The sequence below is a fragment of the Uloborus diversus genome, chromosome 7 (assembly GCF_026930045.1).
Source record: "Uloborus diversus isolate 005 chromosome 7, Udiv.v.3.1, whole genome shotgun sequence".
In the NCBI taxonomy this organism is placed as follows: domain Eukaryota; kingdom Metazoa; phylum Arthropoda; class Arachnida; order Araneae; family Uloboridae; genus Uloborus; species Uloborus diversus.
The window spans coordinates 57,298,361-57,316,904 of record NC_072737.1 but is presented as its reverse complement, the minus strand read 5'-3'; the positions used below and the strand labels follow the sequence as shown (position 1 = coordinate 57,316,904).

The 18,544-nt window shown below is 32.0% G+C and overlaps 1 protein-coding gene across 1 annotated transcript in view; it reads left to right on the top strand.

The window, feature by feature from the left end:
* LOC129225702 (sodium/potassium-transporting ATPase subunit alpha-like) overlaps positions 1-18,544 on the top strand; it is a 156,142-nt gene that overhangs the window by 105,253 nt on the left and 32,345 nt on the right. Inside the window, exons 9-14 of the mRNA XM_054860179.1 lie at positions 620-731; positions 1,947-2,079; positions 5,270-5,462; positions 9,084-9,259; positions 16,343-16,479; positions 17,866-18,083. Coding sequence (XP_054716154.1) covers positions 620-731; positions 1,947-2,079; positions 5,270-5,462; positions 9,084-9,259; positions 16,343-16,479; positions 17,866-18,083 — 969 coding nt within the window. The remainder of the gene's footprint in view (positions 1-619; positions 732-1,946; positions 2,080-5,269; positions 5,463-9,083; positions 9,260-16,342; positions 16,480-17,865; positions 18,084-18,544) is intronic.

Genomic DNA, 18,544 nt, shown 5'->3' with positions numbered 1-18,544 from the left:
TATTAATCACTTCTAAAGTAACCTGTCTTAAGTATTCAGGATGTTGAGTTGTCTTATTTGTGCGGATAAATAACTCTGTATGAAAATAAACCCCAGGCATCTGGTCCAATGGAGATTCAATGGGCTTTAAAAGAATTTAATTCCACAGTAAGTTTTAATACGTTTAACTTCTCAGCAGTGCTGAGAGGACTATTCCTTGATGAGTTATGTTTTTCTGTTTGTTAAATTTGTAAGTGGTTAGCAAGAGGTATTCTTCTCGGAAAATGTGTAAAATGAGTATTTAAATAGTATTCCTATAATTAAACTAAATTGACTTTTTAAAATGTGAAGACCTTTCTTAAATGTTTTTCAAAGGTCACAACTAAATGCACTGTATTTTCTGCCATTTTTCATAATAAATACTTTTTACCGTTTATGAAAACATATGTATTAAATTATAAATAATTAAAAAGGCTTTTTTGTTGTATGTTTTATTGCTGAAATATGAATTGTGTTCTTTTCTCACCTCTACTTTAATAAATGTATTAAATTCTGAGATATTGCACTCAACAAATGCAGCTACACTATGATATGCACAATTTGCACACAATTGCTTCAACTATGAGCCATTATTTTTTAGGGTTGCAGTATGATAAAACTTCATCTGGTTGGAAAGCTCTGTCACGAGTTGCTAGACTTTGTAGTAGAGCAGAATTCAAGCCTGGTCAAGAGAATGTTCCTATTCTTAAGCGGTAAGTTTAACTTTCTAGATTAAAAGATAGATTGGGAATTAGTTTTTTTTATTTTGCCTGATTAGAAACAACACCATATAATGTTATCTTTTGTTGAGTATGGATTCAATTGATTTGATTCTCAAGTTAAAAGGTTTAAATTTGTGGAGCTCAAATTTTATATACGTAGATGAGCGCTATTTGTTATTTAGTAATTTTTTTAAAACCTTTCTTGTGAGTTCATGTTAATTGCAAAATCGCTGGTCGTTTAACAATGATTTTTAGGCAGAAACCTCTTAACCAGGCACTGTGTAAAAGTTGTATCAATCTGCAAAACTGCATATGGTCCTTGAAAATCCTTGAATTTTATTTTGCCAACTAGGGGACCCTGAAAAGTACTTGATTTTCCGATGGGTCCTTGAAAAATATTAAAGATGCTTGATTTTTCCAACAAGTTTTTTAAAATTCTTTGAAAACCCTCGTAAAAAACTTCCTTTTTCATACTTGTCGAGTTTTATGTATTGCATAAAAAATGCTCATGTACTAGATCCATTTTTATGTCTCAGCCCCCCGCCCCCCCCCCCCCCTTTTTTTGCATGTCTACTGGTTGGGCCCACTAATTTTGAGTTTACCATTATTTAAGCTTTTTTTTTTTTAATTTCATCTTTTTAATGGAGGACTTGCAGTCTCTGTTAGGAGTAAAAGTCGTCCAGAAAATTAAGGGCATTTAGGATGGGGAGAAACCATTAAAACCAGGAAGTTTTGATTGTAAAACTATGCAGAGGGCCAGAAGTATGGAGTTACTCGAATTCGGGGGAGGGGTCTTTTTTTTTTCTTTTAAATTTGGTAATCATATCAGTTATTTTACTGCCTTTTGTCTACCTTGGGCACTAGTGTACTCATACGTTGCTCTTATTTCTGTACAATTTTAATTTAATTCAAGCAAAATTTCAATCCATGAGGTACCTGATATTTATCCAAGAGTTATAGTAACGGTCATTTTCAAAAATCTTAGGTAGGTCTGTTTATTCAGTTTTATTGTACTGAATTTATGAACTCCTATTTCAAAAGTTTGGGCTAAAGCAAGCAAAAAATTGGCTTTATAGTATAATGTTTCTGGTGTTTTGAAGTAAATATGTGAATATATTGTTTATTCCCCCCCCCCCAGAATTGATTTAAAAAATGTGTTACTAGTTGCTTATGAGCTTAAAATTTATTAATTCATTTTATTTTCAGAGAGTGCAACGGTGATGCATCTGAATCTGCTATATTAAAATGTATGGAATTAGCTTGTTCAAATGTTAATTCGTATAGGGAAAACAATCCTAAAGTTTGTGAGATTCCTTTTAATTCTACTAATAAATATCACGTAAGTATTGATGAACTCTGAAATTTGTATTTAGCATTAATTTTTGCCAACATTCCAAAAGAGACTTTAGTGCGTTTGCAGTGAACATTAGCGGCTACCATTTGATTGATGCAATTTTTCATACATTATTAAATCATAATTGCACAAAACATGCTTTTTGCATGATATTTTTTGTGTATCTTTAGTTTCATTCATTTTTATGTACTTATTAACTTGTTTTTCAAATCGAAGCATTGTTTCTGGTGTACTTTACCCTATACGGGTCATTATACAAAAAACGTAGGTTTTTGAAGTTGGAATTCATGAAAAAAAATCTTCAATTTTTTTAAAAGTTACTTTATATTGTTCCTTTTAGGCATCCTTTTACTCTCGCATAGTTAGTCAAGTCACATTCTTTATTAGTTATTTTGTAACTTTCTTTTGTAGTTAAAATTTTTGATGTGAACGGAGGGTAACGGATAGAGTAAATATATATTTTAAATGTTATTTTTAAACTTTTCATTTAAATAAACATTTCATCCTATATGAGGAACACAATTTGAACTGATTAAAATGTACACATCTTTCTTAAAATTTATTTTTGAAGAAAGTTGTATGCTCCATTTCTGATTGTATATCTTCCATTATATCTATACTGTAACGGAGGATACAGAAACAGAGGATACAAATACTTATGTTTTGCTATGATCATTGTGTTGATTTAGGATTAACGCAACATGTTATTTAGAATTTACTTTAAAAAAAGTGATTCAATTTTAACTATAAAAATTTTTTTTTTGTATACAAACACTTCTTTCCTTTTTAACTCAAGAACAGAGGATACACAAAGTTAAGGACCTATTTGACTTCAAAGAGAATAATGCTGAAATTCTTTCACACTAAGTTCTTTAACTTCACTATGAAGACCCAGAGTTGAAAAGGGCTAACTTGTGATTCTAAACCTCTGTAATGAGCTGCTAGTACTGCCGTCTATAGGAAATTCTATTACTTAATTAAATCCTGAAAAGAGGATACAAGAAATACTGTGACAGTGATTCAAGAGATTATGAATGCTATATATATTTTTTTTTTACAACATAATTCTTTTAACCTTTAAAAAAAAACATCAAATGATTTAAATTTCACTATTAAATCTGTTATATTTTTTTGTATTGAGTAAATAAATGAAAAAGTACATGGGAAGAAATGGGTTGGGACATGTAACGGAGGGGCATACAAGTATCCCTCCGTTCAGTGAAAAAAACATTTAACATTTTTTATAACATCATTCAGTCGAACCTCCATGTATTGAACTTCCACATATCAAAATTTTCTATATATCGAAGTCCCAGCAAATTTCCATGTCCATTACATAGAAAAGTTGTTTCTATATATCGAAAAAATCTCTATATATCGGGAAAAAAATTCAAGACATTCATAGATTTTTTTTTTCTACTTTGAATTGAAACTTCCACTTCTCAAGAAAAATGAAAGTTAGGGAAGAAAATTATGTTCACACATACACACCAAAGGTTGCTACAAAACCTCACAAGATCTCTACATATTGAAATTTCGATGTATCGAATTTTTTTCTGGCAATTTGCTATTTCGATATATGGAGGTCCGACTGTAATTTGTATTGATCATTTTCAAAATTTGTTATACTTTTCTAAATCTTATAAAAAAAAGTGCTTAAAAATAAATATTTTTGAAACTAACCACTCTGGACGTAAAAAATCGCGTTTTTTGCGGAATGACTCATACATGTTAAGGGTTAGCATAGCTAGATAATATAGATGCGCATTCCCTGTGCGGATAACATTTACTGCTGTGCAGATACATTTGCTGTGGGTATTTGCATTGCCCGATAATTGTTAATTATTATCAATGCTAAGCATTGATTACCTTCAAAATCTTTAGCAAAATTAATGGAAAATGTTCATTTCTCGCTTTCATGAATACATGATTGAAAGCAAAAGGCACTGTCTTAATAAAAAAATATCTATCTACTGTATATTGTCTTTTACCTCTGCAATTATTTTTCTGTTGTGTGTGCAGGTACGTTAGATTTTTATTTTACATTTGAGGGTTGGTGAGAGAATAAAAAGGGAAGGTAATTTCTCAAATGAAGAGGGGAATTTTTTTACTGCTGTACCTATACAAAAGATACTTACCTTTCTCTGTTAAGATTCTTAAAAAAGTGCTTGAGTTCTGCTTTTATTTTTTATTTAACTTCAAGAAAGTTAACTTTTGAAATAAGCTGAGATAAAATACACTTTTAATTATGTGTAACTGAAATGAAAATTCTTAGTGACAAGCAATTCTTATGTGACGTCAAAAACAAAGATGTGAATTTTAAGAAACATAAGTTAGCACACGTAAAGGACATCTAAATAATGAGAAAGTCGGAAAAGCCAGATTTTAAAATATGTTGCTTATATCTGAAGACAGGGCTGTAACCAGACTTTTGCTTCGGGAAGAGTTTTATCAAACACATTTTTCATGAAATCTATATAATCAATTAAATTTGAGTTTGTTCCTGTATTCTTTTGATTTTTGCTAAAATTTTAAGCAAATGTAAAAGATGTTACATTTAATGAAGAAAAAAATCTGTTGTGTACTCTGCGTAACTTCCTTGTACCCCTATTATGTCTTTTCGATGACACATAAAAGTAAATGTGTGTACTCACATACATGCATTCAAAGTAATAATTCTTAAATTTATATTCTTTGAAAATAATAAAAAAAATGTTTTAATATCGAATTTGTTCCTTTAAAATTTAAAGTATTTCGATGTTTTTGAATCTGAAGGAAGATTGTATTGTTTTGTAAGAAATTGATGTTTGCAATAACTACAAATAAATAAACAAATAAATGCTGCAGATACAACACTGAGTTTGTACAGATTTTCTGTAATAATTTCATTTTCAAATAAAATTGGAAAAAAAAATAATAAGAATTGAATTGAAACCTAAAAACCCACCTCTTGAGTATGTTCCTGTTTGAAAAAAATGAATGAATTATTACACTAAGAGTGAGGAATCCTAATGAATTTAAATAAGTTACCCATTTTAGTTTTCATCGTACCATATTAAAAGTGACTTAATTTTATAAAAAACTTTAAAAAAAAAAGTTTTTTTTTTTGTTTAGTTGGTTTGTTTCTGCAAAATATATAATGCATCAAAAAATGTAATCTTAATTCTGTTCCCAGGTGACAATCCATGAAACAGATGATTCTAGCAATCCAAGCTACTTATTGTGTATGAAAGGAGCACCAGAACGGGTATTAGATCGTTGTTCTACAATCTACATAAACGGAAAAGAAAAAGTGCTTGATGATGAAATGAAAGAAGCCTTCAATAATGCTTATTTGGAATTGGGAGGCTTAGGCGAACGTGTTATTGGTGAGTTACATTTTTAAATGATTCAATCTTCGTAATAGAATTTTAAATAACGTTTTGATGTAAAATAGTGAATGGCATTGAAAGTATGCAGTGCAGTAGTGAGATGAAGCAAAAAGAACCAAACACATGCAGAAAATGCATGCCTTAAGCTGCGTTCACATTAGAATAAACTCACATTAAAAAACTGACCCAAAGCATGCTTATTAGGCTGGATTAAAAAAATACAAAATCTGATAGATGCTAAGTAAGAGTGTGGAAAACTTGTCTTTTGCAGAGATCTTTGGTCATGTTAGAGGATTTCGACAGCAAATAGTATCTTGAGGCTCCACTCTCCTCTAAATCATCTTTACTAATAATAAAGCTGAAAGTCTGGATCTCTGCGACGCGCTTAGACTGTTCAGCCGATTTTCATGAAATTTGACAAAAAGTTAGTTTGTAGCATGGGGGTGGGCACCTCGAAGTGATTTTTGGAAAATTCGATTTTGTTCTTTTTCTATTCCAATTTTAAGAACATTTTCCCGAGCAAAATTATCATAAGATGGACGAGTAAATTACCAAGTTATCATAACGTAGAACCGTGACTTGGGCAAACCAATTGGCGAGAAATTCACCATACATTATTTGTAAATATACAGGCGAACCAAAAGACCTTTTAATTTTTCTACTACGAGCCAAGCCGTGTGGGTACCACTAGTCATTGAATAGAAATTGAAAAAAGTTTACTTTTTTTTTTTTGCAATGTAAGAAATGCTTTTATTGCTTATTTGTTCATTATTTATGTTTAGATTAATTAATATGAAAGCAAAATTTTTCAAATTATAACTTCTGACACTTTTACTCAAAGTACGGAGCCTTGCAATGTTAGCCAATTTTGCCGCTATATTGTTCAAATTCAAGTGCAGAACTTAAAAATATTGTTTATTATTAAAATGATAGAATGAGGTGTGTAATCTACACGAAAAGCCTCCCCTTGCGTGATATTACATCAAATTTCGATTTTTCATGAAATTATTGTAATTTTTTCCAATTTTTATGCAGCAATGGTCAGTTTCAAGGTGCGAGCGAACCTTAAGAAATTTTTCGCTGTCGAAATCCCTTTTCATGACCAACTATCTCTACAAAAGGCAACTTTTTTGCACTATTACTTAACGTTTATCATATTTTGATTTTTTTCACTCCAGCCTAATAAGCATGCTTTGATGTGTAACAAGTATTTCAAACTGTTCTGTAAACACCAGAGTGGTTGTGTCAGGGTTCGTACAGGTCATGGAAATCCTGGAAAGTCATGGAGGAAAAAAATAAGCAAATTTCAGACCTGGAAAAGTCATGGAAAATTGAAATTTTCATTCAAAGTCATGGAAAATTATTTAAAGCCATGAAAAAATGTCCTGGGCAAAGAGAAAGTAATATTTGCTAAAAGAGCATTAGAAATATTGAATGATTTAACAGTATTGCATATTAAAACTAAAAAATTGAAAGATCAGAAAAACAAATCTGAATTTTGAAATCCCATTACATCCTCTTCTGTAGCAGCCGCTCGTTTTTTTTGCAATGTAATTTTACTGCTTGAACATCACTCATTTTACATTTACCATTATTTTCAACACTTTTTTAATTTTATATTCTGTAGTAGCGAACTTGCACATTCTTGATTTTGCCATGCCCACTTAAAAATGTGTGGTGTCCACAAAATCCAGAGTTTGTTTCCACCACTCATAAAAACTTTATTATTAAATTTTTCAGACTTTATCTCAATTTTTTGAATATTTTATAAAATGAAGATCTTTAGTCAGGTGATAGAATACAGAAACAGAGGAATTCTAATACTCTAAAACAGTGCTGCCCAACATAGGGCCCGCAAAACTAATCCATGCGACCCACTGCTACGTTCAATGTCAGGAATCAAACACTATGTTTTGGAATTTCTGAACCTATTAATTTATTTGCATTTGAAAATGTATAAATAAGTAAACAGGTGCATTTGAATCGGAAGATTTATTCGCTAGGAATGTTTTTTTCTTTTTTTAAAAATTAATGTCTGGTTTAGAAACATGAATTTACTGAGGGATGTGGCTTTTCTTTAATGAACCAAAGTACTGTCAAGTTATGTGCATACTTAAATGCACTGCTGATGCTAAAATGCAACTTTTAAAGCAAATTTATGAAAACTTTTGAAGCAAATTTATTGAAACTTTGTAGGCAAAATGACTCATTCAACCTTTGTCCCATTCATTATCATTCTACCTGTTTATAAAAGGATTATTAGAAATTAAACCACCGTTATAATTCACTATTTTTGCTTTACTTAAAGTTATGTCATGAAGACTAATGAGAATAGTTTAGATTTTTAGGTGCACACTGATATTTTGTCCATCACAAGTAAGTGCTGCGATGAGATAGTGGCATTCACATAAAAATTTCGCTAATGCTCATTTCCAAAATTTTTCAAGTTTGAATACTAGTACTATTCTCTTCATGTAACAAGGTCATGAAATTTTTTATGAAGTCATGGAAAAGTCATGGAATTTTTTCATCCGAATAGAGTATGAACCCTGTTGTGTATGAATCTAGTCAAAATCTGTAAGTTAAACTATTTGCTCCATGTGTTTGTAGAAATCTATTTGTGCAAAACTTATATTAAAGTTAAATTACAATATTTGAACTATAAATTTGTTAGGTTAAAAGCTATTGAAAGATGATTAAGATGAGTCAGACAAATTTATCTTACTTCAATCAGTGATGATAAAATAAATGCTGCTTTTTTATACGTAATAACCATTTTATGCAATAGATCTGTTATATTGGATGGATGTTCAGTTCCAGTACATAGTTGTGTTGAAAACTGTAAAAGCACTTATATCTGTTATCCGTAAATTTCACAAAAATCAATACATCAGTGATTTTGTGAGTTGTATACAAAGAAAACTGCAAGTTTATTATATATATAAAGTTGAAATATTTCATGAAACTTAAATTTTCACAATTTCTATGAAATTGGGAAAATTAAAAAGCCTTTGAAAATGAGTGCTTTTACAGTATTTGATAATATGTAACTGTTGTTTACTTTTAATACAACTTATCTATCTGTCATCTGTTTGATATAACGCTCTCTTCCCAGTTCTGCTTTAAGTATATAAAAATTTCTGTGATTTATGTACCTTTGCTTCAAAGGTCGCTCGGTATATTTTTAACCTGTACTTTTTTTTCAATATCAATACTTCTGTTTTCAAAACTATTTTTTTTACAAAATGCTTCAACACCAAGGTTAAAAAGATTATTTCAAATAATTTGAAAATTGACCTTTACTTCTGTTGCAGTTCAAAAAAATTGGAAAGAATGGAATGCAAATTTTGTTTTATTTCAACTTTATTTCTGTTCATATCGTATTGGTCTCACAAATTCATTTAGTAAAATGAAACTACTGTTCTTCCTACAATTTTTCTGTTTTTTATCTACCTTTCAACTTTTTTTTTGAATCCAAAATCAAGTTAAATTTGTTTTAAACTTCTCACTTACAACCAGGTAAGTAAGAGATTAGTTTATGTATATTTTCATGAAACAATTATTTTTGTTAGTTTAGTGTTAAAAAAAATTTATGATAAAGAATATTTTCTTTTATAGGATTCTGTGATCACATGTTACCCTCCGATCAATATCCATCTGGTTATCCCTTTGATGCTGATGAGCAAAATTTCCCCTTGGATGGCCTAAGGTTCTTAGGCCTTGTGTCCATGATAGATCCTCCTCGAGCTGCAGTGCCTGATGCCGTCGCTAAGTGTCGAAGTGCCGGCATTAAAGTGAGAATTGAAATATTTCTATGAATTTACAAACCATGATCTTATGAGTGAAAGTACTTTTTAATGGTGGAGTAAAAAATGCCAAAGACTAGTTTTGAGAGTCATGTCTCTCATGTAAAGGAATGATCTGGCTGAAAAGGGCTGTAGTAAATGTGAGGGTCATGGCAGAGTGTTGAATTACGTAGGACTAATGGCATGCACTAAAAATCTAAACCTAACTTTGTTATTGTCTCAATGGTTGTGAATAATGCATTAATTGCACATTTCACCTAATGTATAAAATGAAGATAGTGGCATCATTTGCAAATGATTCAAAGCTAGTAGTGTGAAAGAGTATTTCATGCAATATTTTAATTCCTTCATTTTAAATCAACTAAAGTTGTTGATATAATTATCTACTAAATATAATATAGTGTAATGTTACTTATTCATTTCTTAGCAACTCTGAATTTAAGTGGAATATATTATTTGATTACTGAACAGTTTCTGCTTCTAAGTGTTCAATATGCTCGAACTTTTAAATTAAACAAAGTTTTAATATGTTTTTTCATTAAGCACACTTGTGCATAACTCAAAGGATAGTATCTTAATAATTCAGGACTCCAAGTTCAGTTAACAGTGCAGCATAGCAAGTAACAATTGAATACTTAGGTTTATCAATTGATCTATTTCAAACAAATCTAAGAAGGTTCTTCCGCCTTTATATAGAAGTTTGGTAAGATCTCATTTGGAGTATGCTGTTCAGTTTTAGCCTCCTTATCTCAAGAAAGATATTGGAAAGGGTTCAAAGTAGGGTAATAAGGGGGCTTTCAGATTTAGATTTTGATACCAGACTTAAAAGGCTTAATATGTATTGCCTGCTGCAAAGGACAGTCGGAGGGGACGTGATTCAGTTGTTTAAATTGATCAAAATGAAAGGTGTTGATGGGTTAAATTTTTGCACGGAAACCAGGACGAGGTCATTGTTTTAAGCTATTCAAATTTCAGGCTAACCTAGAAATTACCAAAAAAAAATACTAAAGTAAGGTTGGGGGCATTTGGAATAGCCTGCCAGAAGAGACTGTAATTAGCAAGGGGAAGGATAGGTTTAAGGAGACCATTGATCTTCATTGAAGACTAATAAATTGACTAGCACCAGCCTAGCTGGGCCTCTGGTCGTCACATTTGTATAACTTGTTATAGGTGAAATCACTGCTCATTATTCCACCAGGTAGTAGTTGCATCAGTACTCATTATTGCTTCAATTTTGCTTTTATGAACTATAGACACGTTTAGTGGTGACATTAGGGGTTGCCAGAAACTCGGGGAAGTTTCCAATCATGCCATTGCTATGCGCATTGCTAAGGAAGAAACAACATAGGATCTTCGTACGAATAGGGTTAGAGTGATGTTTAATTGATGGTTTCTTGCCAATTAAATGCTTTAAATAATTTTTTCAGTGGTTTCAAGTTACATATAAGCCACCTGTAGACAGCATTTGACGAGTATCGATAGTTTTTACATGTGAATTGGGTTAAAATTCGGCAGAACATAGACTTATGTGGAATAAAGTGTGTTTTCTAGAGTTATACACTCTTCTCTGGAAAGCCATTGCACCCCTCCCCCGCTTTCGGAAAATTGCTGTATTTCTATAAATTTGGATGTAATTTTTTGTCTTTCAATGCAATATTCATTGACACTATATGATTTGCAACTCCTCCCCCCCTTCGTAGAAAAATTTGAAATGATGGGACAAGGGAATTTTTTTTTTTTTTTTTTTAATCTTATTTAAAGCTTAGTAAGAATTTCATTATAATTATTTTCTTTGAGCAGGATTTTTTTTTTTTTAATTGTATAAGTTATTTTTTCTTTGGGGAAAGAGAATTTTTACTTTCTCAATTGTGATGCTTGTTTGCATTGAAATTATTTTTTTTTTCGGGTGGGAGGGGGATGTTAGGTTACATTGTCCTTATCCTAATGCGTGTTTGATCAGGATATTTTAATTTAAAAGTTTTTCTTCTGCGAGAACCGACACATAATTTAACCTAAACTCCAATTGAGCTCTATTCCAAATAGGAATAAAAACTAGCTTGAAGAAATTGATAAAATTCCCATTGAAACTCTAGAAAAAAACTAATATGTATATCCTCGCCCCCCAAAAAGAGCAATTACTTAAAATTACGCACAGCAAGAAGAAATCTCCCCCAAAGAAAAAAAGAATTTAATTGAACTATGCATTGCAAATAGTAGAAAAAACTGAAATTTTCAATATATATTTATGTATATTGATATAAAAAATATGTATAACAAGTAGAGTAAAGTTAAAATTCCTCGCCTCGGAATACCAAAAAAAAAAAGATTAAAATACTCGTGACAATTCGAAGAAAACACGTAATTCTCCCTTTCCCCCAAAGAGCCCGAAGGAATAGAGTTTTATTAAAATATGTATTATTACTGGAACAAATGGAAAAAAAATCCCCACCCCCCTCAAGGTATCTGACTAGCTGACATGGCCTCTCGTCTTCTAAAGAAAAGAATGCATACAGTTCAATTGAAACTACTCCTTGTGCTGAATTTAAAAAAAAATAGATATATCATTTGATGATGCGGACTGAGTTCCGCTGATGAATATGATATGTTGGTCGGAAGGGGTGTGTGACAAATCCTGAAGGAGGTGACAAATACACTGATGTCATATTATGGTGTATAATAAATAGTATCATAGATAAATGATAATGAAGGTTTGGTACTTATCAATACGTGAATGATTACTTGAAGAAGGCTAGACCGTTAGTGGTATATCTCAACTTCGCGACTGCTAAGGAGGTGTTCGGAAATGTCATCACGGAGTATGTTCTTGACGCTAGAATTCCGGGAAGAACAGCAAGACAGCGAAAATTGAAAATAAAAACAAAATCACATTCCAAAACATTATTTTTAAAACTTCCCGACATCTTCCTCTTTTCATTGTTTACCTCCCCATTGCGCTGTCTCAAAAACAGGTCGCAAAACCCAAGTCCGCGGTGAAGAGAACCTTCTTTTTTTTTTACCGTACGCACAAATACGGTACTGTATAAGAATACCAAACTCAAACATGAGGAGTCAGAATTTGCAGATAAACAATTTCTTTAATTTCAATTTATCTCCAATAATCCAAAACAAAGCAGTGGCGTGTCTCACAATTAATATTCAAAAAATTGTTACTTATCCTTCAGACATAAAATATTTTTACTTCATTAACTCTTCAATTCAAATTTTCAAAAACAATTGCCTAAACATATTCATTAGGGTGGAACGAAAAAATTAAGTTTTTATTTTCGAATCGTAATAGTGCTGAAAAGTTGCGATTGGTGAAGACTTACAAAACAAAACAAAGATTTTTAAAATCGGATAATATCTTCCGATCCCGCAACGAGCCTGAATATTTGAAAAAATGGAAAATTTCGTGTTTTCTTAGTGATTTTTCAAAAATTTTGTTTTATGTTTCTTTTTAAGGCTCTAAGACGGAAAAGTTACGATTGGTGAAACCTTCAGAAATAAAAAAAAAACTTGAAATCGAATAATACCTTCTGATCCAGAACCAAGCCTAAGAAATCGAAAAAGTTGAGAATTTCAGTATTTTTCCGAATTTTTAACATTTTTCGATCAATGTACTTTTTTAGGCAACAGAGCGGAGAAGTTACGTTTAGTGAAGACTTCTGAGCGAAAAAAAATATCTTTTTGAAATAAAACAATATCTTCCGATCGCGCAACGAACCTACATGTTTGAAAAAATGTAAACTTTAAGCCCTTTTCCAGCTTTTTTTTTTTTTTTTTTTTAGTTTAACGATCCTTATAAGTTCGGTATGAAATACTAATGGAAGAACGTTTGTTTATAAAACAAATGTGATATTTTAGTACTAGAGCCTGCCTGTAAATTGTCCACATGGCCCTTTAATCCCGCGATACTCATATTTGTTTATGCCGCTTAGTACAGTGTATGCATCTAATACGCCCCATTAGCGAAATAAAGAACCGTAAAATTTTCCCAGACTGTGCCATTCATGTTTACAGAACAATTCAAACCTGTCAATACTTACCTGACAATCTAAAACAAGTTGTTTACCCTGTCATTGAAAGAAACTCTTTCTTTGCGCATCTCGAAAACTTATTAATGGCAATGGTGTTTGATGAAAGGAGGCACATAAGAGAACTAGCGTTTAAAAACGTCTTAAAAGCCAGAGAATCTGTTTCTAAACGCAAAAGCATAAGAAACTTTGTCATTCCATCTCTAAATTTCGAAGCAGAAGGTTACACAGAGATTATTAATTGGAACAAGACAAAGCTATCTTCTCCACCTTTTCTTCGAAAAGTTCCTAACAAAGACATTGAAAATTTTATTGTAACAGGCACTATACCCGACTGGGATATAAAACTATTCCCCTGCCATACGCAAGCTGTCGAAAGATGTGTGATGCTAGTGACGGAGGCTTCACTCAAAGTGTGTGGATTTAAATCAAGAGATGGCCACTAAAGAGCAACATTGAAATCCAGATCAATTATGCCCGAATTTTCCAAAAAATCTGATTATAAATTAGCTTCAACAACTAACACTTAAAACAATAAGACTTGTATACTGGATTGTAAATTTGGTAAATATTTTATAACTTTCTATTATTTGAAAATGTTTCATTGTTGTAAAGAATGGTAGTTTTGCATGTTTCGAAGATACCTTAAAAGTCAAGAAATAAATTAATGTTTATGTGTAATATAGGGTTTTTTAAAAGGCTTTTCCCTGTAACACCGGGGGAAAAAAACAACAAGAACAATTTTATTTTTAATCACTAAGAAAAGTTGAAATTCTCCATTTTTTTACTTTTCATGCTTGTTCCTGGATCAGAAGGTATTATTTGATTTCAATATGTTTTTTAAAATTTCTGAAGGCTTCACCAATCGTAACTTTTCTGTCTTAGAGTATTAAAAAGAAACGTTGGAGGAAATTTTTTAAAAAATCTCTAAGAACACATGAAATTTTCCATTTTTTTCAAATGTTTAGGCTTGTTGCGGGATCGGAAGATATTATCCGATTTAAAAAATTTTTGTGTTGTTTTGTAAGTCTTCACCAATCGCAACTTTTCTGCACTATTACAATTCGAAAATAAAAACTTAGTTTTTTTCGTTCCACCCTAATATTCATGCATAAGGTATAAGTTTCATTCCTACTATATCACACAGAACATCCAATTTTATTTTATCAATATTCCAATTCATGTTCTCGCCCCATACACACAGAAAATAAATTCAAATTACTGATTTTTCCGAAAAGAGAGAACATATCAGATCGGCACTTCAAAATGAAAAACTTCAATTTCAACCGACCATTGATAAGAGCACATCGCTACCAAGTTTCCCAAAGATAAAGAGAACAAAAACTACTCCCGAATTAACTTCTGATAATACTTGAAATTATTGTAAATCTTTTCCAACATTATATCTTTTTTTTATTTTGCCAACGAATTCACGGCCAATGCCCAAAGTCTGAAAGTCACAAGAATACTTGGTAAACATTTTGATTGGTTCAAAGCTTCCAGTTCATTTTTTTGTCAATCGAGCCGATTCCACGGCTAAAATTTCCAACAGTTATATTTATATTGATAGAAAATCGTCCAAAATATACTATATTCAATTTTTGGTACTTATCTGTAGGCATTCCGGACAAAGGGTACTTCCCAATTAGGATCATCAGTTTTCCTTGCGGAATCGTTCCCCCGATGTTCTTTTACACATCCTTCTCAGACCGCAACGCACACCTACAGTCAAAACGCAACCATCTCGTACGCCAGCTCAACTTCGTCTTCACCATTTCAGATAGCGTCCCCCCATTCACTCAGACTTTGTAGACCCCGTAGGGTGCTACAGCAAAAAAAAATCTCAAACGGTTCATAACGAACCAAAGCTTCTAGAAAACTCTGGAATGATAAACAAATCCCAGAGCTAACCGACAAACAGAACAGCTCACAAAGGGAGAAAGCAAGCATGACGTCACAGACTCACAGACTCCGAGCAAAAAGAACCAAACACAATGCAAGGCGCGAGGAGAACGCAAACCAATTCGGAACAGCTCTTTTCGCCAGCGGTAAACTACAAAATCGAAACAAAACAAATTGTGGTGATGCAAACTCACCATACTCCTCTTCCTCAAATAATAATAATAATTAAATTTCGCCCTAAACTTTAAAAGAAAATCTCCCCCCCCCCCCCCCCCCCCCCCGGCATGATATTTCAAATTTTCTAGAAGGGTACGTGCAAAAGACAAATAGTTAATGTATGTTTCGTCGAAAAACAGCAAAAATTACGCCAAATTTATAGAAGTAGTTATTTTCCAAAAGCATGAGAGGAGCAATGCTTCTCCTGACCCTCTCAAATGGCAGACCTGTCCCTCTCCCCCCAAAGAAAAAGAAATAACAATAAGAAGAGTGTATAACTCTAGAAAAAACACTTGTATTCCACATAAGTCTATGTTTTGCCGAATTTTAACCCGATTCACATGTAAAAACTATCAATACTTGTCAAATGATGTCTATGGGTGGCTTATATGTAACTTGAAACCACTAAAAAAAATTATTTAAAGCATTTAATTTTCAAAAAAAAACATTAAACATCGCTCTAACCCTATTCGTACGAAGGTCCTTTGCTGATTCTCCCTTAGCAACGCGCATAGCAACGGCATGATTGGAAACTTCCTCGTGTTTCTGGCAACCTCTGACGTCACACTAAACGTGTCTATATCTAGTAAGGAGCTGTCCATAAATGTCATATTGTTTTCAACATTTTGAACTCCACTTCCCCGCTTTGTCACAATATGCCACTTTTTGCTTTCCTTCTCCACTCCACTTGTCACCCTAGTTAGATATAGTTACAAAAAAAAAATCTGTGTCACACCTCTTGTCACAATTTTATGCCCCCCCCCCCTCCTCTCACTCCCCTAGGATGACATTGTTTGTGGACTACCACTAATATTTAATACATTTGTTGATTTTAATCTAGTATCTTCTCATAGAAAACTTATCATATGAGTTCTTATGCTAAATATTGGAGTCTAACAGGATTTTATTGCAACAATAGGTTATAATGGTGACTGGAGATCATCCAATTACTGCCAAAGCCATTGCAAAAGCGGTCGGTATTATTTCTGAAGGAAACGAAACTGTCGAGGACATTGCACAGCGCTTGAACATAGCAATAGATGATGTTAATCCTAAGTAATTTTAATGCTTTTCTATTTTTGATTCTTGTGATTGTTCAATGAGTAAAAAATTTGTTCTAATTGAATGTATGCTGTTCAGTATTAGTAAAAATAAACTTCTATGTGATTAATACACTGAAGTTATATTTCCATGATTGTACATTGTTCTTAAAACAAATATTGCATAGTTTTGCTTTCTTCTTCAAAATACTATGTTCTTTATGTATTTTAAATATATCACATTGAAAAATATTTCATGCTTGTACAAAGTTTAAGGTCCTTAAAACATTTTATAGGTCCTTTAAAGTTCCTACTATTTGCTTACCCCCCCCCCCCCCCTTCCACACACACGCACACAAAAAGTACAAACCATGGTTTTTGAGGTTAAGTGGAAATTACTTTAAAACTGACTTTTTGTTGTATTTTTATTCCATATAATTGAATGTAGAATGTCTACAATGTTTTATAATGCACAGGATTTTTCTGAAATTTGCTATTCGAACATGGAGCAATTGCCGACATGATTTTGAAACAATAAAAAGTGTCCCAGCACCATAGATTCAAGTAAAACCGCGAAATTTTGTCATGGATTGCATGTGTGACGAAATTTACTATGTGAAAAATATTTTTTTAAAGTTTTTGATTGGAAAATTCATATTGGACTTAAATTAAGCACTTTTTCTAATATTCAACCCCACAAAAAAAAAAAAAAGTCCTTGAAAAATATTATTCATTATACTGCAATTTACCATGCTAAAATAAACTTTTTCTTTTCTGATTTTAATCCAAAGGTACAACTGTGGTTCAAAATCCTACAGTGAGTTTAGGTTGTATATTCTTGGAAATTTGAATCAAGTTTAACCCGAGGGGAAAAAGTCATTGAAAAGTGACAAAACCAGTGTTGGGGGGGGAGGAGATCGGACCCATGATTCTTCCCGTTTTAGCATAATGAATGGAGCCAACTGAGCTATATAGTCTTTGTCCGTGGAGCACTATACATTAAAGTAATTTTTAATGAAAACAAAATAAACATTTTTTTTCAACAAACCCCTCATTGTGAGTTGTTAGTTTATTTTTCGCCAAAAGAGGTGAAAAAGAACTTTAAAATGATTCTTTTTCTTTAAACATCAAGTTTGATGAATTATTGAGGAAGTTATGGCATAATCGCAAAAAAACACATTTGAAAAATAATAATTATGATAACCCCTCAATTCAAAACAAAATGTGAAAGATTATATTTAAGCACATCAAATTACATTTTTTTTTTTTTTTTTTTTTGTTGTAAAACTGTAATTGATCTTCTCGGCACTTATGTATTTCCAATCAACAGTCAAAAAGAATTTTTAAAAATGAAATTTGCTTGAAATTTCTCTTGGAGTTGATCAATTTGTTCTTTTTAAAGTGATGCCAAAGCTGCTGTTATTCATGGATCTGAGTTACGTGATATGACGCATGAACAGATTGATGATATATTAAGAAATCATACTGAAATTGTTTTTGCCAGAACTTCTCCTCAGCAAAAACTGATTATTGTTGAAGGTTGCCAAAGGCAAGGAGCTATTGTTGCTGTTACTGGTGATGGAGTGAATGATTCCCCAGCTTTGAAAAAAGCAGACATTGGTATATAAACTTAAATATATTTAATGAATCAGTGTTAAAAACAGGTTCAAATCCATATGTAGATTTTCTGTAGTGCTGTTCATCAAATCTCAAATTCATAGAGTTTTTCTACACATTTCTTCATTTTTATACAGTAAAATCCCTCTAATGCGGACACTAACGGGACAATTTTTTTTTGTCCACAATAGAGAGGTGTCCGCAGGACAGGGGTTTAATAATGTTATTTGCATTGGAACTGGGGAATTGAAAATTGTCCACGTAAGAGTGGTGTCCGCCTTTGAGGGGTGTCCGTTAGGAGGGGTTTTACTGTATTTTTAAACAATTACAATTCCCCAAACCTTTTTTAAATTATAATTTTTCAGTGATGTTTTGGGTTCAGGAAATGAACTTCAAGAGGCTAATAAAACAGTTATTATTTAGCATGTGAGCTGTAGTTATACCCTATAGTTGGAGCAAACCTA